We start from the raw sequence: 27,600 nt of genomic DNA, 5'->3' as shown, positions 1-27,600 counted from the left end.
CCCCCCCCCCCCCAATTCCATATATATATATATATATATATAGGTGGAGGTTTTTTGGGGGGGTGGGTTGTTTGGGTTTGGTGTTTTGTGGAGGGTTTTGGGGTTTGTTTGTATGTTTGTTTTGATTGTTTCTTGGTGGTGGTGGTTTGATTTGGGTCTTTTCTGGAATAGGAAATAGATTAATTACTCTTCTGAAACACAGTAGACTTTCCCGGAGAGAGGATGCTGTGATGTAAGCTTTCTGAAATTCTTGGTGAACCAGAGAGGTGGCCCTCAGGGTACTGTTAGAGCCCAAAATCAGGCAGAGCCAGTCTGATACACCGTGAATAAAGATGTTTACTGCCTTTGATTCTGAGCTTCTGTATAACCATGGTCATGCTTGATGGCTGAATCATCCTTTTCCAGAGGTTCCCACTTGTAGTGCAGCCTCTCCTTACAGGTCTAGGGGCTGCAGAGTGGAAGTCCCAGTGTCTCTGAGTTTGAATTGAGGCCAGTGGGTTTGTACAAAGAAAGCCTTAGCTGTGTGTGTTGGCTGACCTGTGGAGCACTTAGGCTGTTAATGCTAAAGCAGCTTCTTTAAGGTCCCTGCCACAGTCCTGACTGTTGTGGCCACATGTTCTGTGTGCACATCTGCAGGGTCAGTAGCGTCCAAAGTGTCTTGGAGGCAAGATGGTTCAAGGGACTGCAGCTGTTGCCACTTTGTGGATAGGAAGCTGAATAGGTTGGTCTGTATGTTAATTGGTTTTGTGACTTTTGGACTTCCAGAACCTAGCAGAGATAGAAAGGGGAGCTGATTGATCTACTATCCTATCAAAGGCCTTAAATGCACACTACTTATGGAAGCACAATAAAGACTTGCTCGTGTGTAGAAGGGAACACACCAGTGCTTTCCTGAGGACTCAGATACCCTTAGTGCCAGGTACTGCTTATTTTAAGATTTCTCCACCCTTCTCTGCAGTTTTCATCACCCACAGTTTAAGGTCTAGCTGAAATTTGAAAAGTGTTTGCAATGGCAGCTGTTGTCTGTGCACAAATGGAGCCGCCTTAGAGGAGATGAGGTAGGTAATTGAGGGCTTAGATCAAATGCTTGCTGAAGTTAATAGCCAAACTCTAGATGACTTTGGTTGTTCATACTTAGTTGACAATCACTAGGAAGGACAAGGTAGTGACCTTTCTCCCCAAAATCATGACCAAGGAGTACTCAGAGAAAGGAGATAGAACAACGCCATCTCAGGAACAGCAAGGACTATTTAACTAAGTAAGGGTCAGCTTGTGCACCTAGTTTTAGACCACTATATTTAATTAATGTACTATGTCAGGTTTTCAGTGTTTTTTTGTTAGATGTCTTTTCCACAGACCTGGAAAAAGGAAAGTTCACTTTTAATCTTAAAAACCCCTCAGACAAACAAACTAACAAACCCCAAAAGCAAATATCAGTGCTTGCTCCCTCCAGTTTGACCCTTAACTCCTGTCTTTGTTCTACAAACTACTTCACGTTTTAGGCAGTGACTAAAGCATACTAGAATTAATGAATAACTCACTGGCTCGAGAGAGGAGGGGAGATGCAATTGAGCCTAAAACGCAGCTGGTCACAATGGAAAAATCTGTGTATTTTCAGTTATAAAGCTGTAACTGCTTGTTTTATCTCTAGTTTAGTGATACAGGAGGAGAGTGAATATGAGTGATCTCTTTGACTTACTGGGCCAGACACTTATTTAGTCACTTCATAGACTTGTGTGTCCTTGTATCGGTACAAAATGTATTTTCACATCTGACAATGGAAAGACACAAATAGCTCAGAACAGTCCGTTTTCTCAGCCTTGTCATCAGTTTCCCATTTGAATGGGCAGAGGAAAGAAAGGAGGAAGTAGAGGAGGGAGTCTGATAGAAATGGGGTATTTATGAGATGATGGTGTTTTGTGAGTGAAGGCTAAACCAGCAGCTTCTTAATTTTTCTGATCAACTGATGTCGCATAGGACTTTCATTCAGAGAAGGGGTTTGCATTTATTTCCCACATCCAAAGCAGGTACTGTTCTACTTCTCGTCAGTTTTTTTTTCTATTTTAGTTAAAGCAGGTGCTATTTGGAGCAAGTAAACAATTACAGTGCTCACCTGCATTCTCATTGCTTCTGAGTCAGGTAGAGCAAGGACTGGAACATGCATATTTTATACACCAAGTGCGTGCTCTATTTAACAGACTAGTGACGGTCTTCCATGTGCACATGGTGAAAGATGATTCTGTTTGTTAACTCACTGTCTTTGACCTGAGGAACATTTCTGATAAATATCTTGTTGAAATAGAAGCTTGCAAACCATTGATCTGATGAATCATTCTCTAGACAAAACAAGTTTCCTTGAAATTAGTCATTCCTGGACTAGTTTAAATCACGGTATTATTGGTACAAGATATTGTAGCTACCAGACTTCACGGTTTATGTGCCTCCTTGAAGAAGTGAAGGCAAATTAAAAATCAGTCAGTGAAGGCCTTATTCACATCACTGGAAGTCCAGTGAGTAAAACTTTCCACAGGAGGTGGTGCTGTACACACACCTCAATTCCTTGGATCTCAAGTGGCTAAGTACCTTTCAGATTATGCAGGAATCCACATAATCTGCAACTGTTAAAAACCTGGTAGCCTAGACCTGCAGTTACAACAAAACCAGTATTTCTGTGTTTTGGCATGCTCTGACTATAAATTATTTCTCATACTGTGCAGTTCAAGGTTTGGTTTTGGGTGGGTTTTTTTTTTGTGAGCAGTTCCATAAAGGCATTTGTACTGCAGGAAGACGCTGCGGAGATGATAGACTGCATGCACCTGGGGTGACCTGAATGGTCTCTGTGCTGAGGTGCAGCCTGCTGTGACTGAGCCATCCGTGCTGGCTTTGTGTTCCTGGTGTTTGGGCCATCAGGCAGTCTCATGGGTTTCTTTGCACAATTAAAAAAATGCTTAATAGTCATACATGTGTATGTATGTACTTATACATAGAGGGAGAGGATGCTGCCCCTTAGTAAGATATATGGGGATAAAATGGATTTGCTGTGGTATGGGTAAAATTGGAATTCTGTGTGAAATAACCTTTTCCCTGTTGCCAGGGAAGATGCTGTTATTAGGTGACTAATTCTTCTAGTGGACAATAACATGGCAATTGCTGCAGGAGTGTGCTTACATGTGCCTTTGTGTCTGGTCTGTGTGAAACTGCTGAGGGGAGTGGGCTCTTAAGCCAGTTTTCATGGGAGTGGAGGATGTGCCGACTGCCTTCTCAGTCTCATGGGTGCTCTTTCCATGACTCCTTGGGGAGCTGCGTGCGTGCCTCTGCATGGCTGCTGGGTGCCGTCAGGCTCCACCTTGGGCACTGGGACTGTGGAGGGAAATGTGTCAGTTTTCAGTGTCACGGGCAGCTTTCCAGCCAGGCAAGGACCTCCTCAAGTATCGTTTGCTGGCCTTCTCCCTTGCCTCAGAGCTATTTGTGGCATCCACAGACATGAAAATAACCTCTCGAAGGGGGATGATTTTGCTGTTATCAAAGAAGAGCAGATTTTGGTTGTCTTCTGCGAGAGCTGTCACAACGGCTGGGTTTTTTCCCTATCGCTTCTTTGAATTTCTGCTGTGGCGTGGTGCTCGAGAGCGAGGCTGGAGACTGGCAGCCTGTGCAACATACTGCTGGAAGCTCTCCTTTCCCTTGCTCAGCCTCACACCAGTGGGACTGGCTTACTGTTTCGAAGGCATTTAAGCAAACGAGTAATGTCATCCTGCTGTACAGATCAGCTGTGGCAGCCTGACGGATGGAAACTCGCACAGGTTCTGGCGCTGGAAGTTCAGCTGGTTGGATCCAGCCCTGGGGAGAGGGGAGGGGATGTTGTATGATAAGCAGTAACAGGACAGGCCAGTTCAGCAGATGTGTTTTGTCCAGATAAGTGCTGTGAGCGATGAAAACCCACATCGTTTTCTTCAGACTTGGTATTAACTAAATGCTCTGACGAGTGTTAAGAGCTCTGCTGTTCCCCAGCTTTTGGTGCAGCATGTCTTCCACCTGTTAGAAGCCAGCTGTCCTTAGTCTGGCATCCCAAATAGTGCCAGGAGAAGCACGCCTTATGCCTCCTTTGCCTTTCTCCAGGGAGCCTAGGGAGAGGGTGGTGGTTTAGCAAGCTGTTCAGAGTGGACAGGGGAGCACTCGCCTTGTAGCGGGGAGGGGGAGGGCATGACAAATGCTTCCCATAACCATTTCCATAAAAACAGAGTCCTGTTGCAGCTCTGCTGGCTGCCAGTTCCTGTTTTCCTGTGTGCCGCTTCCTTGCCTGCCCACTGCCATTGTCTCGACACGTGGGTGTGCTGCAAGGTGCTTGCTATCATCCACCCTGGAAATGCCTTCGTACCAGCGGTGAGCTGTTCCATGGGGCGAGGTTATAGTGCAACAGTTTAGGATGGGAGGCATCAGAGGGATGCAGCTCTGTTAAACTAATCTTTTTGGTGCATCAAGGTATAGTCCAAGCAATTTAATAAAGCATGTCAATGAGTAACTCTCAGAAGCGTCAATGTGCTTAGTGTGGAATTTGTGTATGTCACACTCGGAACAAAGGTCTCCTGCATTGCTTGTTACCTATTAACTTGTCTGGTATTATGCAAGCTGCCTCCACCAGCTGAGAACTAACTCTCCCCATTCACAGGGCAGCACAGCTTGTAAAACATTACACAGCAGAAGTGCATAGCATGGCAATGAACCTTTCACTGAGGGCATTTCAGCTTTACAGCATTTCCCTCAGGAGCCTTTAAAATATTAATAAAGAAGCCATTGTTTTTCTCAGTCATACGGCAATTTTGCAATGAAGTCTTTTATTAAGGGGCCATACTGAGCTGCATAATCCAGGGTAAGATGCTTTTAATCATCTCCAGTGAAAAGAAATAAAAAATAGGTGGGGTTTTGGTGGTTTTTTTTGCAAGTTTTCATCAAAGCAGTAGCTATTTTTGTCTGTCAGTTGGAAATTTCAGTCTCTCCTGGTACAAAACGATCTGTCAAATAATAGTTATTACGATTCAAGCACTTCTCCATTTTAACTTTCTGAGCCTTTTTATCTAACAGCTGTGGGAACAGGTTGGAAAGAATCTGGAGTGTAGGAAAACTTCATCTTATTTGGTGGTGGTTTTGCATATCTGAAGATGTTAGGCAGCACTGGAATTCTGTCCCTCAATGTCTCCTGATGCTGTGTATAAATTTGCATAGAGAAGTAAGCAATTTCTTTGCTTCAGCCTACCTGAAGAGAAATTAAAATTAAAAATAGGAATGAGAGAGGGATGGATTCTGAACTCATGTTGGTGATTTATCTTTTTCAGAAAAATTACATTATGGTATTATTAGGTCACTTGCAGCCTAATTTTGAACATAGGTTGTATAATTATTATGCTTGTGGGCCAGACAGGCAAACTAAACTAGAAACCTGTTTAAACAGAGTTGTGAAATAGTTCAGCTCTTGTGCTTCCACTTCTGGGTAAGATCCGAGGTCCAATTGCCCCTTGTTCTGCCAAGTCTGAGGTTTATAAGTGCCAGAGAGAAGTTAACGAGTGTGAATCAAGCAGCTCCTAAAGCTCTTTAAGTTTCACCTGATCCTGAAGGTAACCTACGTGATAAACAGGGCTTGGCTTTTGGCACGTGTTCGTGTTGCGTTGAGCAAGGTGATTTTGTGGAGGGGAGGTCAAGGCAGGGAGAAGGCATGACGCGTCTTGATAACTCATCTGAGGCCCAGTTTGCGTCTTCGAGGCTGCTGCCTTCTTTCTTTCGCTCGGCATGTTCTCATTTTGAACCAAAAAAGCCCAGAGCCTCTTTCCATTACCCCTCTTTCTCCAGCTGAAGCATAGTGACAATGTAGCTGCAATGCAGCTGCTCCTTGGGCAGACCACAGCAAAGAAAAGAAAAAATCCCAGGGGAATAGCTTCTACAGCAAAAGCAGTAGTGGGACACTGTAGTCACACGGTCGTGTGGAAGCTTAGAATCTCCCTTTGTTTCCTGAGCGAGGGGTCCTGCACCTTTTTGGGGGGGTAAAAGAAGTACTGTTGTCCTGTAGCACACACTGCTGTTGTGATGCAAATATATTTTTATGTGGATTCTTATTACTGACCTCAGCCAGTTGCACCTCCCACTTCTCTCTCAGAGGTCACACAAGCAAATGCTTAGCTACATCAGTACTTTCTGCTTAGAGTTCACCCCTTCCCTCATCAGTACAACCTCCTTGACTGACTACTGTAAGCTTGTGGTAATTAAAAGGAGAATATGAGTCAGCTATCTGCATATGTGTGTTGAAATGCATGTGGGACATGAGAGGAAAAAAACAAAGCCAAACATGTTAATATGGCTAGAATACTGTGAACAAGATTTCCTGTCTGCCATAGATGCTAACACCATGAGATATCTTGGGTTAAGAGTTTATCAAGCTCTAGAAACCACTTCTCCTTTCAGAAGTAATAATAACTAATTATTCAAAGCATATTATTGGTTTGGTGTTGTGATAATACTGAGGGTTTAGACACTGGCTGTGATGATCTTGTGCTAGCAGCTGTGCAAACACAGAACAAGATGGCAGCGATCACCTGAAAAGGTGTTGGCTGTAGTCTAGGGCTCCTCAAAGTCACCGAGCATCTTCTGGTTTCAGGAAGAGCTGGATCTTCCTCTCTGACCCCAAGTGTATTGGCACATGGGCAAGGAGTGCAGTGTCTACAGGTATGTCTGAGATACACTGAGCAATGCAGGCAAGTCTCTTGAGCAAGAGGCAATTCTCTTCAGTGGCCAGAGTTGCTTAGTGACAAGTTTCCTTCTGCGTTGGTGTCAGTGGTAGACACTGCTGTTCTGCTGGGGAGAGTGTGCTGAGACTATCCAGCCACAAACCAGGAACTGTGGGCTTTCTCTGGTAGCAGCTTTACTCAGTGCAACTATTAAAGAGGAACTTGGTCACAGCAGGTGTCAGGAGTGTAGTCCTGCCATGGCAGTACGTGGTATGGCACACAGCAGGAGTGTTGAAATCAGAGGGCTGCTGAGACTTGAAACGAGCTCTCGGCCTCTTAATACTGACCCATTCCACAGGGGAATGGAGCTTTCTAAATTCAGCGATGTTGCTCAGAAGGTACTTTGAGCACTACGCTAGGGGAATTTGTGCCATTGATTTGGTGGGATGTTTCCTATCAGCACAGGGAGCCACAGTCTACACAGGGGCTTGTGATGGTGCATGCAGGGCCACTACTTGTGGACTGGGTGGTGCTATTGTTTGGTTGTTTTTTTCCTGGATATTGTGTTACTGTCTTGTCTGTCATAACTTTTACCTTGCTGGCAGGTGTAGCCTGTTGAGTCCCTTGGCCAAGTACTACCCTGCAGAACATCTTAGTTGCTCAGGAAGAGCTTTAAATGCTGGCTGCCTTCTGCTTCCTTTATTTGCTTATTGCTTCCATCCTCGCTTGAATGCGTGATATGGGTGGAAACACGTTCTTGTTCTCTCTCTGCGACCACTTCTTCCTCTGATGGCCATAGTCTGGTAGCTCATGAGGACCACAACTGTCAGTGTTCTCTGAGTAGTGTCTGAGTAGGCATTGGCAAGGAGCCCCCAGAGTGCCTGTATGAACTCACCCAAACCAGGCTTTACTGTGATATTTCAGGTGCTAGCGGCAGGGCCCTTTTCAGTGTTTTTGTCCAGCGTTCAGGATGTGTTTGCAGCTTGCATGGGTATCTGTGGTGGTGCACCTAGCATCTTGTCTGTACCTAACCTGACTGGCTCAAGGGCATCACTTGAGAGCCCCGCAGGAGCTCCTGATTTTGAGGCAGGCAAGTGTCCCTCAAGATTAAGTGTGAAGTGCAGAGGCAGTGATCCTGGTGACTCAGTGAGCTGCTTGGGAAAGCAGTACTTGCTGTCATGTTGTGGTTTTTCTTGTGTGATGGGAGCACCAGGACCTTTCACTGAATTTCATTCCAGTGGCTCTACCAGGCCGGTGATCTCTTCTGTTGGCGACCAAAGGTGTTGCTCAAGGAGGAGCAGAACTCCTGGTGGGAGAATCCTGGGCTAATATGTTCAGCCCCAGCTACCGAGCAGCTGGATTATGTGGCGGAGTGGGGAGATTCAGTGAACCTGGGCCTTCTTATTAAATCTACGAGTATCTATACTTTAGAAATCAGTGGTCTGAGTCAGCACAGTAGTTATGCATGATGTAAAACCAACATTTTGTTATTTTAAATATGGTTTTGGGTTCAGTTATTTTTCTTGTAGATTTGCAGAGTAAATATATAACATTAAACTATTTTTTCGTGGTTTGATTATGGTGTAATGAACCATTGTCTTGTCCTCTCATTTACATCCTGTCTGGAATTCGGTTTTCTCTAATCTTTTATTTTATGGTATAATTTCCAACTGTACTTTCAGAGTTGATCATAACCATACACAGTGCAATTTGAGGTGACTGACACAGCATAAAAGCAGAAGGCACTCTGTGTTATCCTGTAGTGTTTCTTTAACAAAACCTTCCATTGCAAAGGGGTTTTTTTTGGTGCACAGGGAGGTTGTGTTCCAGTTGTACTTAAGAAATTAACTTGGACAGTTGAAGTGAATGTGTATAAATTGTTCTACTTTGGGCAGCCTGACTGGCTTTATTTCTTACAGTGTATGATGCTTGAGAGAGAGGCAGGAGTGACTTCCCCCCCCCCCCCCCCCCGGAAAATAATTCTTTATTTTTAGAACATATAACACAGTGAGTAAGTAGACCCTCTTCTTTGACAACCGTGTTTATTTCTGGATGGCTTGTGGCTGGAAGGATGGTATGAATCTGTGTGTTTTGGTGTGTCAATCTAATGATTTAGTCGTGCGAATCAGCTGAGTGAACTGTAGTTGAAATGCATTTTAGAGGTTAGCAAGTGCACTTGCTAACAGAGTTGGCAGGTTTATGCTGATACAGACCAAGATTAATGGGCAAAGAGATATTGGGGGGGGAGGGGTTCCTACTAGTGACCTCAAACTGAGGTAACCTGTAAAAAAATTATAAGACCTGTGTTTAGGAAGAGTGTACTGATGCTGAAACTTTAGGTCAGCAAAGACTCTCTGGATCATGTGCCTGGATACCTACACTGAACCCAGGAAATAGTTTCTGTTGGGTTTGGGGAGAGGGTACTGGTGGGTGTCTGTCCAGCTCCAGTGAGGCACTGAGATGACTGACAGGCTCTAAATGAGAGCAGAAATGAAAAAGCCTTCCATTTCCTGCCTGCCAGTTTGGGTTCAGCAGAGATGAGGAAGGCCTGGAATTGCTGTCATCTTTCTGGTGATGGATGAGAAGTGAATCTATGATCTCGGCGTAATTCTTAGTAGCATGTCTCCCTGTCAGCCCCCTTGCTTCTGCCACGAGCAATACTGACAGGGTCTCTTACCAAAACTGTCAGCCCAAAGGAAGGAGGGGAATGGGCTGTGAATGCTGAGGGACCCTTTCAGTGCTGGGGTTTTCTTTATCATGGGGCACCTCTCCTCAGCACTGCTCTTTGCTTTGTTTTCTGGGCAGAAAGAGAATTAAATTGTAGGTGTCTGTAATTCTTACACTTGAAACCTTCAGGACACTTTGTGCCTGCAGTGGGTCCTCTGTTATTACCAAGATCTTTGCTGTCCCTTAGAAGACTGACTGCCTCACTTGATTTGCTTTCCTTTTTTTTTTTTTTTTTTTTCTCCTCCTTTTTAATTTTGCTGGCCTCTTCATGCTCTTAGGGCACACACTGTTCGGATGATAATCATTTGTGCTGAGCCAGAGCATTAGACTGGATTTTGTTATTACCTGCTGTATTAACTCCTGAATCTTGGTGGTAATGTGTGGAAGCGCCCAGAGGGAGCAGCCAGCTTCATTAACACGAGTTTTGCAGAAAGCGTGGGTGACTGAAGCAAAACTTCATGGAGTTGAAGCAGCTCTGAGCCTCTTCCTTGGTGAAGCAATTTGTAGGGTCGGAGCCAGGAGGTCACAGTTACTTACCTGTTATGATTTCCTGAGTGTAACTGCTATTTGTCCCTGAACAGAAGCTAGAGCAGGCATAGCCCTGGGTTCCTGGGATCTGTAAGGAGGGTACTGGTGTTAAATTGAAACCATTTCATCCCTGGGAAGGAGTGACCACACCTGAATGTGAGCATCGTTTGAAGGATGTTTGCGTGGCACCTGTGAAATGCATTTGGTTGGTTTCAGAGCAGTTCCTGGTTTGGGTTTGTCCCTTGCCACCTTTGGGTCCTGTAAAGAGGCCAGAGGTGTGCTTGGCTCAGAGAAGCTGACCTTGCCCTCGGTCATATGTGAGGCTTGTTGAGATGCTTTGTACAGGCACAGCTCCCTTTCCTGTTGTGTATGCTGTACGTGGACCCTGGGAAAGAGAATAACTGTATTTGCTAAAATAGAGTGCTTGGAATACCTAACCTCCATCTGGATGCTCAGTGCAAGCATCTCCAAGTCCTGGGTCCCCTTGGAGAAGGACCTGGTGCTTTTAGAACAGGGATCTTTGGGGCCTCGTAAGACAGGGGCACCCCAAATCTCTCAGTAGTGGTCTTGGTTGTTCTGCAAAACACTGTGTGCTGTTGTGTGAGCCCCTTATTTCTGGCGTTTCTAGTCCAGCACTGCTGTGCTGCCAAGGGTGAGGTTCTTGCAGAGGAGGATCCTTTCTGTGTACCACAGATATGCCAGCTCTTAACTGGTTTTACTGGGAGCTGGGTGGCAGCTGACACACATAATTATATATATAGAGAACATACTGGCACCTAGTTTTGCACGTGCTTGTCCTGATGTCCAAACCCTCTCAGTACAGTTCTGCGTGGATCTTCAACAATCCAGTAAAAGCTGATTGAGGAGGAAGAGGTTTACTGTAGGTTGCAAGCAAGCTGAGGTGGTTCAGCCTGGCCTGGGAAAATTGGTTCCATAAAAACAAGGGATTTTAAGGACTAAAATAGCACAATGCCTTTTGCTGCTAATAGCAAGCGAGAGGAGCTGGGCAGGACAGCATTTACCTGTCTGTGGGACAGGGGTGGATCGTTCCTAACCCTGGGGAGGCCACATCACGCTGGGAGATGAGGCGGCTTGATTAAACCTTCCCTCTCCTAGGGAAGTGGGGCCTGCGGTGGCCGCGGTCCTGCGGGCACCCCAGGCTGAGCCTGGACACGGAGTTATTCTCCACCAAGGAGCAGCACTTGCCCACCACCTTTGCTCTTGGCACAGCTTCCCGCAGAGGCAAGGGTCAGGCCGGGCCCATGCTGGCCAAGCTGGGAACAGAAGCCCTGACGTGCCAAGGCTCAGAGCTGTGGAACTGCCGGCTGTTGCCTCTTTGTGCAGACACAGCCTTAAAGTCTTGTCCTTAAACGTGTGTGTCTTTCTCCCTGCTTTCTATTTTGTTAGTATTTTTGCGTGTGTCTCTAACCTTGAAATGCAGGTGTCCTCTATCAACAAGAAGGGAGATTAATTGTAGCCACTAAAGTGAATTTTGAGCTAATCTGCAGAAAGAACAACATGTTCAAACTGGCAGTTTATAATGTTGTGTCCTATCAGGCCTATCAGGCAGTAAGGAGAATGACGACTTCCTGAGGAGCATAGATAGGCAATACAACACAGAGTTGTTTGTTTTTTTAACAATGCAAGCAATGCAGATTTTAAATTGGGTTGCTGAGATGTCCCATCTTGCCCCCCCCCCCTTATGTCAGCAGTATTTTGTGAAAGGACATTTTAGCATCAAGTCTTGTGTACCAAAACGTTGGGTGCCATGGGGCAAGTTGGTTGGTTGGGTTGTTTTGACCATCCTGTGGCCTTTTAGTGCTGTATCTCTACTAGGTCTGACAAGTTAGAGCAGCATTTCTAAGGGGAGGAGGAGGGTTGTGGCATTTGAGTTAGGTCTTCTCAGTGGGTGGCTGCAGGGTATGTGGCTGGGGTAGCTGCTGCGGTTCCTGCTGGGTTAATTAGTGATCAGAGCGAGCTGGCCTGCTTTCACTCATCTGGTAGTAGAAAGTGATTGGGGGGGTGGGGTGTCTCAAGGCTTGGATTTGCTTTATTTCATATGCTGTCACTAAGAGTAGAGTACATTTTACGAGCCGCTTTGGACACTTGCTCCCTTAAGCCAACGCAGGCACCATACACGTTTTCTACAACGTTTGTCCCAATCCCTGACCTAAGCCATTACCTTTAGTACTCATTCATGCTTGGACTTCACACCCATGTAGTAAATTAAAAGGAGATAAATTATTATACCTAAGCATGAGTTGGGTCTTATATGAAGAAAGCAGTTTGGAGGCTTTTTGTTGTTCTGTTGTGTTATGGGGTTTTTTTAAACTGCCACAGGTCACTTAAGAATTGAGTTGTAGGACCAAAGTGGCTCCACTTTCCTGCAACTCATGTGCAGGTGGACTTTCTTCAAGGAATATTTAATCACAGCATCTTTGTTAAATTCTTGTCTCACTACAAACATACAGCAGCAAATGAAACAGCTGAAGGTGAGATTTCTGCTAGCTCCTGCTCCTTGGGAAGAGCAGGAGGCAGCCACGTGTGTACACTAAATGCTGTAGCGTGCCCTAGCACTGCTTCCTTCTAGCAGATGGCAAAAGGTTTAGCAGCTTGCTTGTGTCATGCGTTCCGAGGAGGAGGGCTGTAGCAAGCAGCTTGCTCTAGCATAGTCATGTTTTGTTGCTTTACATGAAGAAACTCTCCCTGGTAATCTGCATCGTGCAGCCATCCTGACTCCTGCAGGAAGGAGCTGCCGCATAGTGTCATGTCTGCACAGCCCTGTGGGGCAGAGGCTGTGCCCAGGCACCACACAGAAGCGGACATGGCGCTTCCTCCCCTCTGCCGCTGGGTGCCTCAGCCCACATGAAGCATAAACCGTTCTGCCTGTGCCTCCAGGTGTGCAGAACATGCAGTGACGGTGAATAGTGATTTTTTTTGGTGTGAGCACAGGCATGTGTGCCACAGCAGCCTCTCACACAGCCTGGGGCAAACACCTAACACCAAACCAGTGTGTAACAAACCTTCAGGTGAGGCCTTCAGGGAATGGTAAAGCTGTATTTCCCTATTGAAATAGGTACAGTACTTCTTCAAGATCCTGGACAACTAACAGCCTCCATCCTCACCCAGCGCAAAAGACGTGCACACAGAACGGTGTGTTCATTCATTTATTTGTCCAATGTTTCAACCTGACTGAAATACAAGATCAACAAGAGCACTGTACTCCTGGCTATTATTACATGTTAGAACATAGAGTTTTGCACTTTAGACAACATTTAACACCATTCTATGGGGTACTGCATTGCTTTTATAAAGTTTAAAATAAAGATTTATTTTCAAACATGTGACTTTGGTTTATTTCATACATTACACTTTCTTGCAGAAAAAATAAAATTGTACAACTGCATAAATATAAAATTCTTCCACCATGAAAATGGTTAAAACATTCAATAAAGACATTAGCACCACAGTGTGCGATGCCTCGAGCAGGAGAGAGAGAAAAAAAAAAAAAGATAATATAGAAAGCAAAGAGTTATGCCTATCACTGAGGAGAGTGATAGCCTGACCCAGTCTCTCACACAACATATTGGAGGATGAGGGAGAAGGTGGAGAGAGAGACAGCATTTGCTATGAAGCACAGTACACAATCATCTATCTTCTTTAACGTCACTTAAGTTAGTTTTCCCTGCCACCCCTCCAAATGAAATACCCTAACACCACAGAAAAGTCAGAAGCCTTATGGAGTGCTGTTAAATAGTCTCACAGGTGGGCCTTTCTTTGAAAAGGAACAAAATAATGAGAAGTATCATGCCAGTTCTAGTCCCATTGAGTATTTACACCTTGGACAGCAAAAGTCTTTGCTCACAAGAAGTAGAAAACAGATACAATACATGGCTTGAAAAATGACCAGAGTATGCACCTATAGTACTGTACACTAAATAAAATACACAAGGCAGCAATACTTAGGGGCCAGAAACACTGCTTACTACAAGTCAGTTATGGAATCATAATTTACAGTAAAAATGGGCATGTCCCAAGGCTCAATTTTGTTTTCTTTTGTCATTTACAGTAGAATAAATATTTGTCACTATTGCTACACTTTGTTTACATTCTAACCTAGTAAATGCAGAAAGCTAGTGTAAAGCATATAGATTACGTGTAGGTCCCATACGTATGACAGTTTGTTCAAGACTAGTAGGTTTTCTTTTTTGTTCTTTTTTTTTTTTTTTAACCTTTTTTTTTTTTTTTTTTTTAACCTTTTTAAATGGCTAGGGGGGCGGGGTTGGGGGGAAGACAGTTGTGCTTACAATCAGCTGCTTTTTATGTCAAATTTAATATCAAAGCGTCCCTGGAAGCGGTCTTTGTCACTGTACTGGATATTTTGCCCGTAGGCCCTGCATTCCACACGCACCTCCATGTCGTAGGTCAGGTTAGTGAACTGCACGGCCACCAGTGGCTGCAGGTACCGCGGCTGCAGGAGCTTCCCGTAGTAGGGGTAGTACTGCAGGGCAAAGCCAGCATAGCCGCCCATCCCATAGTACTCCACTGTGCCAATTTTGTCTGCATCTTCCTCTCTCTAGAGGTGGGAAAAGGAAGGACAGACAATGACAGTCACAAACTACAGTCACCCAAACTCTACCTTTTGCAGCCTTTTTTTTTTTCTAGCAGCATCTTGGTTTTCACCACAACCTCACCCTGACAGCATGAGGCTGCCCCAGGCTCAAGAGGACACTTAAGCGCTGTCTAACCTGTAGCTAGGCAAAAAGAACACCCGACTAGCCAGGAAAAGAGCTTTTCTTTATTTAAAGCCTCAACCCCTTTACGCAGTCAGAAACCACCACAGGTTCCTGTCATAGCAGTGCACTATTTGGCTAAAAAAAAAAAAAAAAGGAAGGCAGTTTCTGAGCTGCTTTACAACACCAAGTAAAACACCTCTCTGCCCTGGAGTCCCTTTTTCAGCTGTCCATGCTAAGAGCTCCAGTACAGCACTTGAAAGCAAAATGGCAACTTTCTGAGGATGCCTTTTGCTGTCTGGACCCACTTTTACCCTTCCCTGTGAGGGCAGCACTAACTGTCACCCATCATCAATGGGGTTTTGAGAAACTACCATTCCAAAGGGGGAGGACAGCCCAAATTAAGAATCATCGCCATTTTCTGCAGAAAACTACACCCAGACAAAGACCTGGCCGGTCCTGCCCTGCAGCTTCCCGCCGCAGCTCAATTGTATTCCAACTTACCTTGGCAGCACAGTGGACAGGGATGAGATAGGGGTTATATTTTGCCATAACCTCTGGAGGGAGGCTCTCATTTACCGGAGCCTGGAAGAAACCCAACACAAAGGGCCGTTACACACGTACAGGGGAGCACCTTTGCAGCAGCCACGGTACTGAAGACGTGCTGTTAACCAGAACCCCCTCTACGTTGCAGCAAGAGCGCTCAGCAGTGGTTCTCAGCCCGGATGAGCAGTGGAACTCACTAACCCAAGCAGAGCTGCTGTCTGTTCTTACAGCTGGACTGCTGCAGATAGCACGGCAAGCAGACCAGGCTGGTTTCAATTCCACGGTGTCGCTGAGGAAGGCGTTTCAGGGCAGGGTGCTAGCCAGCTGGCCTTGCTCCTGCACAGCCCAGGCCATGAAGGAGGAGCTGCACTGCCGGAGGATTTGCCACCTGCCTGCCAGGTGTGTTGCAGCCAGGACCAGGAATGCACAACGTCAGTCACACCCCAACCTCGCTGAACCTCGACACACCTACGCAGGGAAGGACAAAGGCTCCCAGTGTGGCAGGGAGAGGTGGGAGCACCAACACCAGGCTTTGGTCTCTTAGTAAGTGCAGTCGTTGGGCTTCACAGCCTGGCAAGGCTCAGACCTGCCTGACACACACCTTGCCCAGCACAAGAGCTAAAGGGTCTCTGCCAGAGCGTGGAACAAGAAAACAAACACCACCCTGGATACACACATCGCTGATAAAGGGAACACGTAGAGTCATTTGCTGACCAGCCCCTGCTGTCTGGTGTGGTCTGCAGCTCTTCCAAGCTCCAAAGGGAAGAGGAACACACCAAACCCTTCTCTTCCTCCGGCACCAGACACCATCCCACAGCCACCACACATGAAGCACAGCACATTCCTGCTAACATGCACCCACTGTTTCCACCCTGCACCAGATGAGCCAAAATTTTAACTTTTAGCACAGGACAGGATCCCTTTCAAGAAAAATGTTCCGCACCATTCCCTGCCCTTGGCAACACCAGGGATGGTGTCGAGGGCAGCTTAGCACACCATTTTCACCATCTTTCACCCAGAAGACTGAGTGGCAGGTTTTACACAGCACCTCATTCAATAGTGCATGCTCTGCCACTAAATTCTTGGAGAACTTTTTAGTATTTAAATGCATTGGGGAAAAATCTAGAAGTAAAAGCCATGCCTGTCCAGATGAACACCTTTCAGTGTTACTGCACACATGCTTTCAGGTGCAGCACAGAGCAAGTGGGTGACAGATATCCTAAGCATCTGGGAAGCTGCATGAAATAACCTAATGATCTCCTCACTTCTTTTGCAGTAAGAGCTGTGCCTGTTTCTCAGATACAATTTACATTTTATAGGCCTGTGTTTCAGTCTGATAGTTAATATTAGCACACTTCATTTAATTAAGTGGTTTTAGCAAGGCAGGTAAGTCTACACTGCCTGAGGAAAGCACAGAGTAGATCAGAGCAATGACACAATGTACTGATCTTACTACTGCTAGAGTCTCTCTGGGACAGTCCCATGGAAGCACACAGAACTTAAAATGGGTTTCATCCCTTGAAGAAAATACCCCGTTACAGCAACTCAGTTACCAGGCTCAGAAGCTACCAGATAAATAACCAGTTTGCACAGTGAGGTTCACTGCTACTTCTTAGCAGCTTGCAGTGGGTGCTTTTCATTGCTTGTAAATGGAAAGTATTTTTAAAGCCAGTTACTCAAATCGTCTCACAATATCTCCTCTGTAAAAGGGCTTTAATACTGATCTCTCACCAGAGACAGAAAAGCAGGCACAGCAAATCTGCAGCCAGCTCATCCTCCTGTTCAGGAGCTTCTGCTGGGAAGGGAAGAGATACTTGCCTTAGGTTTGAAGCCAATAATTCTGTTGAGCTTGACGAGGATGCATGGTTTGCCATCCTTGTACCCAAAGGTGGGATCATTTATTCCGGAACAGTTTTCCAGCCATTCACGTTTGAATTTGCAGACCTTCTTCTGGCCCTGGGCATCGTTATATGGTCCTCGCTCTTTGTAATCAGTTGGTATGTCTGTCACCGTGGGGGAAGGAAAACACAACCACATGAACGTGACCATTTTGCTTGTCAGGAACAGCAACACACACACTTCACTGCACAGCCCGGCCTACACCCTCATCCAAACAGGTGACACCACAGACCTGCATCCAGCCACCCCCACGTGGGGGCTGCTCCCAGACCAGCAAGTCTGCAGGGGTTTTAGGTTTTGAACCGAGGATTCTTCCAGATGACAAGAGAACACACACATTTGTAATCCACTGGCTCAGAGATTATTTTTTTTAGCAGCTTTTACAAACAGGTTCCCCTCAGATGCTATATGCACATATTACAAGGCGACAGTCTCATTCGCTTTATTATATAGACTCTATTGAAGGTTAATACCTCCCAGATGCTTTGCTGCATTGCATCAAAAGGACAGACACTGGCTTTAGCAAAGGCATCAGTAAAACCCTCACAACTTTCAGAGAGGATAAGGTCAGCGCCACATGCCTCTGGGAGTCAGCTGCAACTTTCTCCAAGAGAAATCTGGGAGTTCCCAACCATATAACTTCTACAGTAAGCCTCTAGGTACATCCCTGGCCAAGTCTGGTCTATTCAAACTAATTTAGTGAGCAGCCATATGACTGAAACCAGAGCCTGCCAGTTTACCAGCGTGCTGTTGATGACAATAAAAGGAACAGCTGAGGACAGACTACCACTGCTCAGCCTCAGCCTCCGAGGGACCTGACGCAGAGACACTGGTCAGAGCCCCCAGCTGCACAAAATGATCGAGACTTACCCCCACAGTCCTGAAATACTATGCTTTCAGTTTGCTGATCAGCACTGTAGTCCTTTAAGAACTTCTCAAGGTTCTTCACATACGGCTCAAAGCTTTTGGGATCGGAGGCACTAAAGGAGATTTCTGTCTTTTGTACCTGGGGAATCTGAGTCAGTCCTAAGAAAAGCAAAATCGGGAAGAAAACATTAAGTACACCTCAGAGCTGCACAGCCTCCGGGCAGCGCGACACACACCAAGAACATAACTCATTCTAATAATCTCTATTTTTCAGACATTAGGACTTGCACAAAACAGCTTAAGCTCACTAGAGAGGAGGCTTTGACAGGCTCTTATCTCCTCTTTCTAACAACAGTCTGGAATATTCGTCATGATGTTTGCATCACTAAGCAGATAAAAATCACAGAACCCAGAAGGGAGACTACAAGTCAAGGCTTTCCTCAAGAAAAACAGTCAACCGCAGGTCTCCTGTCCACTTCTGCCTCCTCCTCAAGGACAGAAGGGAAACTGTCTGCACACAAGACCAACTACATGAAATAAAGCCCCACAGAAGCCTGCTCTTACGTACTTATCCCTAATAGGTTGACCTGAAAGTCTGCAAACCAGGCTACACGTCCAGGATACAACAGAGCTGTCTGCTCATGACACCTGCAATAAAAAGCGAGAGGTTGCCCAAGTCAGGTACAGTCACTCTCTGCTGGTTGTCATCCACGGCGCCTCCATGTCAGCTCTCCTGTAGGGTGCAGGGCCGGAGGCATTTCCTCCCCCAGTAAATTCATCAGCCTAATCGCCTTCTCTGGTCTTTTCACTCTGTACACAGGTATTTCTGGTTGCAGAACAGTCTGCTGAGCTCTCTAATCAGAAGCTCATCACGGAGCAGGCGAGTAGGAAATGCCACCACACAGGAGACACGCTTAAAGGACTGTCCTAGATCCTGGGCTGTGTAACTACCTCCACTTTTGACTTTAGGAGGATGAACAGACAAAGAAAGCATGGAGGACAGAAGGGACTAGATACCAGCAATGCCTACAGATGATAAGAAGTGCTGACCCCCTTGGCTTTTCATTACAGGACTTGGAAGTAGTTGCTCCTGCGTGATGTTTAGGTCACATTTTAATTGAACACACTAATGTGTGGCCAACACTTTAAACTTCAGTAATGGGAACTCCAGTTCATGCTGCTTTTGTGGCAGCCACTGTAATTACCGAGGTCTTGACTTCTGCTCAGTTTGTCGTCTTCATTTTAGCAAGAACAAGAAAAAGGAGCAGGGGAGCAGCATTTGCTCTGACAGCTTTCAGAACAGGCCTGTTGCCAACAAGTTCCCCTGGTGCAAGACTTGGGCAGCTTAACTGACTGGCCCCAGCCCACAAGAGCTTGTGACTTCAGTAATTTTTCCAAAGCCACTTGAGTGCTTCTGCTTAGTCCCTCCTCAAGCCAGCTCACCACCCCCCCGCCACTACCCACCAAGTTGGAATTTGTAACCTAGGACAAAGATTAGCTTTGTTCCCCTAAACGCAGCTCCTAGTCACCAAAGATAGCGAGACATCCAGCCAGGAGCTTGGGGGTTTCAAGTTTTATTCCAGGAAGCAGCTTTAACCGCTCAAAACTCCCTCTGGTACAAACTGACCAGATTGAGCGTTACAAGTTTAGAAGTGACTTACTACTCCACTAGCAGAATTACATTCTACCCTCCAAAGTCAGTGGCTTTCAATGCCTGCTCAAGCAATTATTTGCTTTCTTGCTTCAAACGGTTATAAATAAATACATATAAAATAAATACACCGAGTTCAATTTTAGTAGGGGACTTCAATCCCATCCTGCCAAACCCTCCTCGTGTTACCTCTCAGCTGGGAAGCAACAAGCTCAGAGTCACTCGAAGTGGCCAACTGGAATTGCAGTGAAGGCAGGCCAGGTCTGGGTTCCTTTCCTGGGTCTGCCTTTTCCAGAGTTCAAGTTACAGGTGTGTCGTTCAAGTGTATAAATATAAAATTCAAGAATGCTCAGCCAGGCTTGTTAAGCTTTGTCACACAGTTAACCTATTCGTTTTGCTCAGGACCTCTAAAACGAAGGAACTCCCCACCTCTGTGTTTCATCTTAACTGAGGTGGCATGTGAAAGTACCCCTGCAGGCATGGCAAAGGTGAAGGGAAGGTCAGCAACACGCACCTCATGGTGTGTAAGAGCCGCCTGCTAGAATCTCTCTGGTTTGGAACGCCCGGCCACCGGTATGTACAGTCCAAAGCCAACCCTCTGCCCAGGAGACAACTGACATGGCTGGGAAAGCAGCCTCCCACCCCAGAGCATCCCTGCCTTGCAGATCTTCGCAGAGCAGCACCAAAGCCCAAGTGTTACCTCTGTGTAGCTGCTCCAGCAGCCAGCACAAGAGAACCACCATTTCTGCCAGGCATTTCTGCCAGGCAGGCTGGGCTTGTGGCCAGAGCTGGGCTGCTTTCAGCCCAACTGTGGGTGTTTACAGGTCCCTGGAGGAACCAGACTGGACCAGGTTTTGGTACAGCAGGTGCTTGCTTTGTTTAGGACAAGAGCAAAGCAAAGATCAGTCTTCCCCTTTGTGAAGATGAAAGACTTGTTAAGAAAAACAGCTTTATCCTGATTAAAAATGTATTACTGGCTTCCCCCATCCTCACACACTACAACTGACTGGATGCAAAGCTCAGATCTATCCTTCTTTCATTTTCTGTCTGTACATCCCATGGCCAAAATACAAGTTTCAGTGCTGTTACCAGAGCAGCACAATTACTGAATCCTTAAGCAATCTTATTTAAAATAAAGTGTGTTGATTTGGTATGATGAGAGGCTGTAACCTCTGCAGAAGATTTCTGTAACCTTTCTAAATCCTTCTCTCATCCCCATTTGGGAACTGAAGCAAGTAGGGACAAGAAAAAAAAATTAGAAAGTTGAGCCATTCCAGTGCTACCTACTACAGGCTGGTAGACACCTGAGGAAGTATGTGGCTCCAGTGAGCATGAATAAGCCTCTTAGGGGCTTCAAGCACGTGAGGAAGCCATTTATAAGCGAGTCCTATGGGGGAAAAGAAACAGAGCCTCAAGTGCTTCCAGAGCCAGGAACAACCCACTCCCCATCTTCAGGCTCTGATCTGTTTGCTGCACTCCTGCAGCTCATGGTGCTGCCACACTACGGTGTCACATGTGGTGATGCTGTTCTTCACACATCACACATGGAAACACCAAGTAGCTTACTGCTAAAACACTGACAAACTACTTCAGAAAATTTCTGCAACTGGCTCTTAAGAGTGCACTTGCTAGGAAATAAGATTCCTATCTTCACTATCACACATAAATGAGTGATGCCTTGACTGGGCAACGGACACCACCTTCTGTTGGCTTTTTAATTCTGTGGATGTACAAAGACACCAAAAGCCACAAAAAACATGTAAAGTCATTGATTTTTTTCTTTTCAGATGCAGTTCCACTGTTGCAGATTAAAATCGCTTTTATTCAAGTTTATTTAAAACCAGATTTTCCATATAGACGTTGTCATTCTAAGGTGCAAGAGGAAGACTTTAGGGAAAACAGTGTCCTGAGGGTGAGGAGGAAGAAACTAGGAGTGGGAAGTCAGGGTTGTTATTAGGAATGGTTGTGTTGTAAGTCCACAGGAACCACTCTTGCTTCATCATGCAATGCTTATTTCCAAGGACTGTATAATCTTGGTTCAGAATGAGTCTGAACACACTTGGGATGACACAGATGACAAACAGTGATCACTACACACCATTCTTATTTACCACCCACCCCCCCTACTCACTAATTGAGGACAGAATTTCAAAGCCTCCACACCAAGCAGTATCCTTCCAAGCTTCCAGTCACCCTCTACCTCATCCCCAAAATGCAAAAAGCAATTGCAAGTTTTCTACAAATGCAGCAAAACCTGATTGGCAAAAAACATCCCTGGAGCTCAAGATTCAGCGATTTTCCCAAATGTAGGTGCCGAGATGACAAGACACAGAAGTGGCAAAGCACGACTCAGCAGGAGGCAGCACCAGCTCCTTGGGGCCCTCCTGCCACCTCCCCACACCGGAGAAGCCAAGTGGGGAATACACCAGAGCAGCCCCTTTCCATGACATGCTCAGTGCCCAGGCAGCAACTAGGCAGGGACACCTGAAATCCCCTGGTTTGAGCAGGGAATATTCCTTCCAGCTGCCCCTTAAAAAAAAAAAAAAACAAACAACCCGAGGCAGCAGCCCTGGCGCTGGGATGCTGCGTTTCAGGGGATGCACACCACAAGATGGCAGGATTCACAGCCCAATTTATACTGGGGTGGGGAAGGGGAGGAGGGGAACAGTATTATTTTTTAAACAATCGGTAGACTGTGTTTAAAAGGCAACATCCTTACCCTTCCCTGTCAGTAGGGTAAGTCCTGTGCCTAAAGCAGAGTCTGAGCCTGCAGCACACCTGGAGCTGGAGCTGTGGCAGTGGCAAGGCTGGACAAGGTGAACTGCACTGTCCCTTCCTCCACCCCAAGACAAGAGAGGAGGGAAAATAAAACTGTCATGGAAAGGTACAAAACTCCACTTGCCCTGAAGCACCTGTGTAACATTCCTGTTGCATTCAGTGCAGAAACTAATTAGCATATTAATGACACCTGGCTAGAAAAATTGCATTTTATGGCTTTCAATGTTATACCCGTGTCAAGAACTCCATAAAACATCCTGTAGGTTCAGTTGCTGCTAGGAAATGTGTTGTATTTCTGAACAATACTATAGCAGCCCCTACAGCATTTTCTCCTGCAGATCCTGAAGGGAAGCATAGTTTCCCCTTTCCCAGCCATTTTGGGCTGACAACAGTGACTTGCCCAAGGACGGAGCACTGTTAACAAGAATGAAACCAGGTTTTCTAGCTTCCTAGAAAACCCAGGGCTCTATCAAGCTGCCAGTATACTTACTTGGTTTGCAAACCTTCCCATGAGAACCAGGCATTAGAATCACACACCACCTTGTTTTATGTAGCTCAGTCTGGAGGGGTCCCAGATCACAAAAATTTCGAGTTTGATGCTCACCAAGTGCAGGAGTGAACTGCCCACGTGGGTGTGTGTCGTCAGGAGAGCAGGGGAACGCAGGGAGCGCTGACCTCCCACATACAGCAGTGCAACAACTCGCCACCCTGCCCAGCTCTCGCCAAGCCCACATGAAAAGCCTGGGTTTGACTCACTGGGGTCTAACAGCTGCTGCGCTACAGGGCAAGGAACAGACTCAGCTTAAGAGCCAACCTCCCCCACCCTCACCCCCAGCTCAGCCGCACCTGCACAAAGAGCTGGTGCGTGATGCCCTGCAGAGGACCCTGTGCTATTACCTGGTCATTATTTCCTCAAAGTTGTAAGTATGTGCCACTACAGCGTGGCTCAAAGCCCTTGTTTATTGGGCTGCCTGCTGTCGTATATCCAAAGGAGCTGGGTTTTGCTCCCCCTTGATTTCAGTACATGTCCCAGAAGCCCATTACAGAGATCCTGATGACCTTTTCATTCTTCCTTCATTTTGATTTCTATGGTACAAACTACTCGCATGTCTTGAAATTCAGTTCCTTCATTTTGGTTAAAAAAAGGGTAAGCCCCAGAAAAACTGGTACAGCATGCAATTAAGAGATGACTAAAAATCCTCTGCAGGCTGAAATCTTACACAGAAATTTTACCAGAGTTGCTTTCAAATTGGAACTGAAGACTTATTACACAGAAAGCGAACAGTTTACCTAGAATAAGTAATTATATGACATCAGGCTAAGCAGCAGGTCTGTCTGGATGGGGCCCAAGATCCTTGGGTTTCTTCGCTAATTATTTCGCATCTGGTGAGACCACTGGGCTTCAGCCGGGGAAAAACACCTTATTAAAATAACAGCTACTCCATCATTAGCCATGTTGGCTTTTGAGATGCAGCTAACGGCTCTGGGCAGTATCAGTGACAGTTTATGTCTTTCCTGCAAATGTCAGAGCCCACTGCAGAGACAGAATCAGCCACTTCCGTGCTTAAGGCAGCATTTACCCCAGCCATGCTGGTACATTAAGGAGTGCCACACATTAACACAGCAGCTTCTGTCTCTGTTCTGTCTTTACAAAGTACTGGTGGAAAAGCAGTTCTCCGAAAAAGACAATTCTTTGCTGAGCTATAGCACCATTTGGTGATTGTAACCCCCAGTGCAGGGAATAATCCCAGTGGGGCTGTGAGACCCTGTGCAACACCAGAGCCAACTCCTGTAGCTACAAGCCATCAGCCTCACAATTGTCACTTAAATACCACTGTTATTAAAAGCTTCTGAACTGTTTTACAGAGCAACTGGAGACAGATCGTTACCATCCCCAGTGCCAAGCAGCCTCAAGGTCATTGGTAATGTGGGAAAGCAGCAGTTGCACAGCTCCCCCGCCACGCTCTGAGCCGCCACTGGCTCTGCCGGGGATCAGCAGAGCGGGGAACCCGCAGCAAGGGCTAGTCACTCCACCTGCCACTAGCCAAGGCCAGCCATGGAGACTGCTCAGGCGATCCTTTCAGTTTTGCGCAGAGTTGCTTTGCCTAGCAAAGACAGGTCACGCAGCAGCAGCCGCAAGAACCACCTCCCACGGCAGTCAGTGGAACACGCATCAGTAAATGCTGCCACCTCCTCCAGAGCACACGCGGCCCAGCACCAGTAACCCTGCTCGGGAAGCACACCCAGAACCAGCGCTTCCCCTGCCTCCCCTGGCACCCCAGCCTCATGGGTAAAGCTATCAGTTCACCTCTGTCCCCTCACTTACCCATGGGAACACAGTGGCTATGCAGGAAAAGAAGCTGAACCCAGCTTCTTCACACAGCTCATTCCCAAGTGAAGCCGCTCGGCCTCACTCTATCACTGCGGTTTAGGAAGAAGAGCAATCCAGGCTGGAGCTCCTCACAGGCAGGAGGCATATTTCATGTGATGCAACCTTTAATTCTAGCAGGATTGCCTCTGAGCCCCAGCACTGTTCACACAGAAGGCTGAGAACATACCCACCCCCTACAAATATGTGTTGCAGCAACGACTCGCTTATTTCATCCTCCTTCTTGAGGTGAGTAACCAACCCGCCTCCCCAGAACAGCTTGCACCAAGTCACACACGGGCCTCCCATTTCGTTACCTGGAGGTGCCACTCGATCCTGGTATTTGGGCTCAAATTCGCTGACAGTGAGCAACATCACTTGGATGGTCCCAATGAATATACCTGCCAGGCAGCCGTAGAAGATGACATAGAAGAGGAGGATCTTAACTGCAAGAGAAGAGAAACAAAAAAAGGAATCAAATCAAGCCCTCGAGGCAGTCCCATCTCAGGACAGAACTCCCAACCTTTGCCACTCGCAAGTAAGAGCCCAGCACACTGAATTCAGATGGCAAGCCCTGTTGCAGAGGGGTGCATCTAACAGAGACTCTGCCCTGATGCAGACAGAAAATATACATCACTCCACTTGTTGGGGGGGCTAGAAGAGCCCCTGAAAACCTAGAAATCCATGAATCAGGATTTGGGGTTGTAATACATGAAGATTAAACCACGGCCTTTCGTATTTTCAAAGACCCCTCAGCTGACCCAGCGCTGCCATCACACACTGTCACAGGTGAGAGACTTTTGGCGAAGCAAGTGCATAAGGACAAGAAGCCATCCCATGGGTGCGCTCTGGAGGACACCCACAAAGGTCCGGGCCTCAAAGCCATTTCCAGGAGTCTACAGCAAATGCTTCATTTGGATTTACAAGCAACGGGGCAGCCTGATCTCCCCATGTGATTCCAGCTGTCACCTCCATGAAAGACAACAGGAGGAAAATTGGGGCCCAAATTAGCTCCAATACTCAATTTCAAATGTAGGAGATATTCAGATGTGTCACAGTACCACACGCTTACCAACTTCCTATGTCTACAAAGGCACTCCAGCACTGCTCATACCAATTAAAAAGTGAGTTACATAATTAAAGCTTGAATTTAGTTTTGGTCTGGGGGGAGATGCCTAGAATAATCGGGAAAGGGAAGTGAAGATGAGCCTGGAAACGCAGCACAGCTCAGACTCCGGGTATCAGTTACCAGTTTACAAGGATTATCTCAACTGATTAACTGCACAGTAACATGCTGTACTAGGCATCACTGGGCTGCCTACGAGAAGGATAAGCCAGCCCATGCCAGGCAACTTATGCTAATGGGGCTGCAGGAACAAGCAGGCCAGCGCAGGGGCCAAAGAGTACTTGAGAGCCTGCTCGATCCCACTGTCCTCATCTAATGGCAAACAAAAAGAAGAGGTGGTTTATTTGAAGTGACAAGCTACAAGGCAAGGGGAGGAAGTAGTAGGTGGAAGTATTCCTCCTGGCTCCCCAACCCTGTTGTAACAAACACTCCATCACTGGAGAAGCCTCCCAATGACAGCAGGCGGTTCTGGTCCTTTTCTTTTTAAGCCTACGGCAGGCAGGCGCACAGCAGGGACAGCCAGCGCCACGGAGGCTGCAGGACAGGCACACCGTCCTCTTCTCTTCCTCACATGCACCGGAGGCAGGGGAGGTAGGCAGGGCTGGAGGGCAGAGCTGGGTGCGGTAACGTGGTGCTCCGGGAGTTAAAAGTACTCTTTGGTATCCAGGCAGCGTAAAGCAAAGGGCCGTGACGTCAGGGACGTGTGGAAATTTTTTCCAGAGCATGGTCATAGGAGGTGCTGTTGTAACAAACCAAACACTAATGCTGTTGTCTGCAGCGTAACGCCTTTGAGTTTTGTAACATCAAAAGGCAAACGCTGGGAGGTAGCTTATTTAATCAGGTTTCCAGCCAGGATGCTCTTAATGCCAAAGGCACCTTAAAGGTCAAAACCACTCCAGGGTCTCAGAAAATGCACAGCAGGTCTAGCAATCAAGCACAACGGGGTTGAACGAGAAAGCTTCCCGCAACAGGTAGGCTTAGAACAGAGGAATGGGAGCATCAGCCTGCAGATGGACCCCACAGATGGCCATCAGTCCTGGGCAGGTAGGTACAGGCACTCTGGGAGAAGGACCCGGTTCAGCCTCCGCGTCTGAAGCACTGCGCAGTTGCCTGGTGCCTCAGGAGCAGAAAATACCTATCAGTGCGCGCCCACAACCCGATTCTGCTCACGTAAAGACAGAGCAGCAGCCTGCTCCAGTCCGCCTGCCCGAGCTAAAGCTGGCGGCTCCGGATGTGGCACCTCCGGCTGATCCATTACCACGGGTGCCCAGTTCAACATCGCAAGGGTGGCACAGCAGCTGTACTTGGCAGCGACTGGAAGACTGTCTATTTGTGTAAAGAAAACGTTAAAAGCCTCTTGGTCTAAGTGCTATTTGTACAGCACCTAACAAATATATTGTAACCGTTTAATCACGAAGACACATAGAACCATTTCCTTCTCGCAGAGGCATTAAAAGCCAATTGTTCTCTCTCGGCGAAGTAAAACGAGCTCAGTTGCCTTCATCCAGAGAAAAGGGTAAAAGAGAAAAGCCGCCCTGAGGTCTAGGGCAGGTGCCGGCTGCGGGGTGCAGGCTCCCCCGACGGCGATGCTCCCGGGCCGGGCCAGCCTCCGAGGAAGGAGACCCAAGGACGAGGCGCCCTCGCCAAGGTCGGCCTGCCCCGGG

The 27,600-nt window shown here is 46.8% G+C and overlaps 2 protein-coding genes across 2 annotated transcripts in view; one reads left to right on the top strand and one right to left on the bottom strand.

Moving 5' to 3' along the window:
* NME7 (NME/NM23 family member 7) overlaps window positions 1-13,479 on the top strand; it is a 72,268-nt gene extending 58,789 nt beyond the window's left edge. The window contains exon 11 of the mRNA XM_026844896.1: window positions 13,045-13,479. Within this exon, the coding sequence (XP_026700697.1) occupies window positions 13,045-13,077 (33 nt within the window). The 3' untranslated portion in view covers window positions 13,078-13,479. The remainder of the gene's footprint in view (window positions 1-13,044) is intronic.
* A 722-nt stretch (window positions 13,480-14,201) lies between these two features.
* ATP1B1 (ATPase Na+/K+ transporting subunit beta 1) lies at window positions 14,202-25,290 on the bottom strand (the record flags this gene model as incomplete). Its single annotated transcript, XM_026846973.1, has 5 exons — window positions 14,202-14,544; window positions 15,206-15,286; window positions 17,066-17,250; window positions 18,017-18,172; window positions 25,128-25,290. Coding segments are annotated over 5 exons (852 nt in total), but the record flags the coding sequence as incomplete, so codon positions are not given.
* Window positions 25,291-27,600: the final 2,310 nt, after the last annotated feature.

The sequence above is a fragment of the Athene cunicularia genome, assembly GCF_003259725.1.
Source record: "Athene cunicularia isolate RWA chromosome 1 unlocalized genomic scaffold, athCun1 chr1_part1, whole genome shotgun sequence".
In the NCBI taxonomy this organism is placed as follows: Eukaryota; Metazoa; Chordata; class Aves; order Strigiformes; family Strigidae; genus Athene; species Athene cunicularia.
This window is presented reverse-complemented; position numbering and strand designations above follow the sequence as displayed.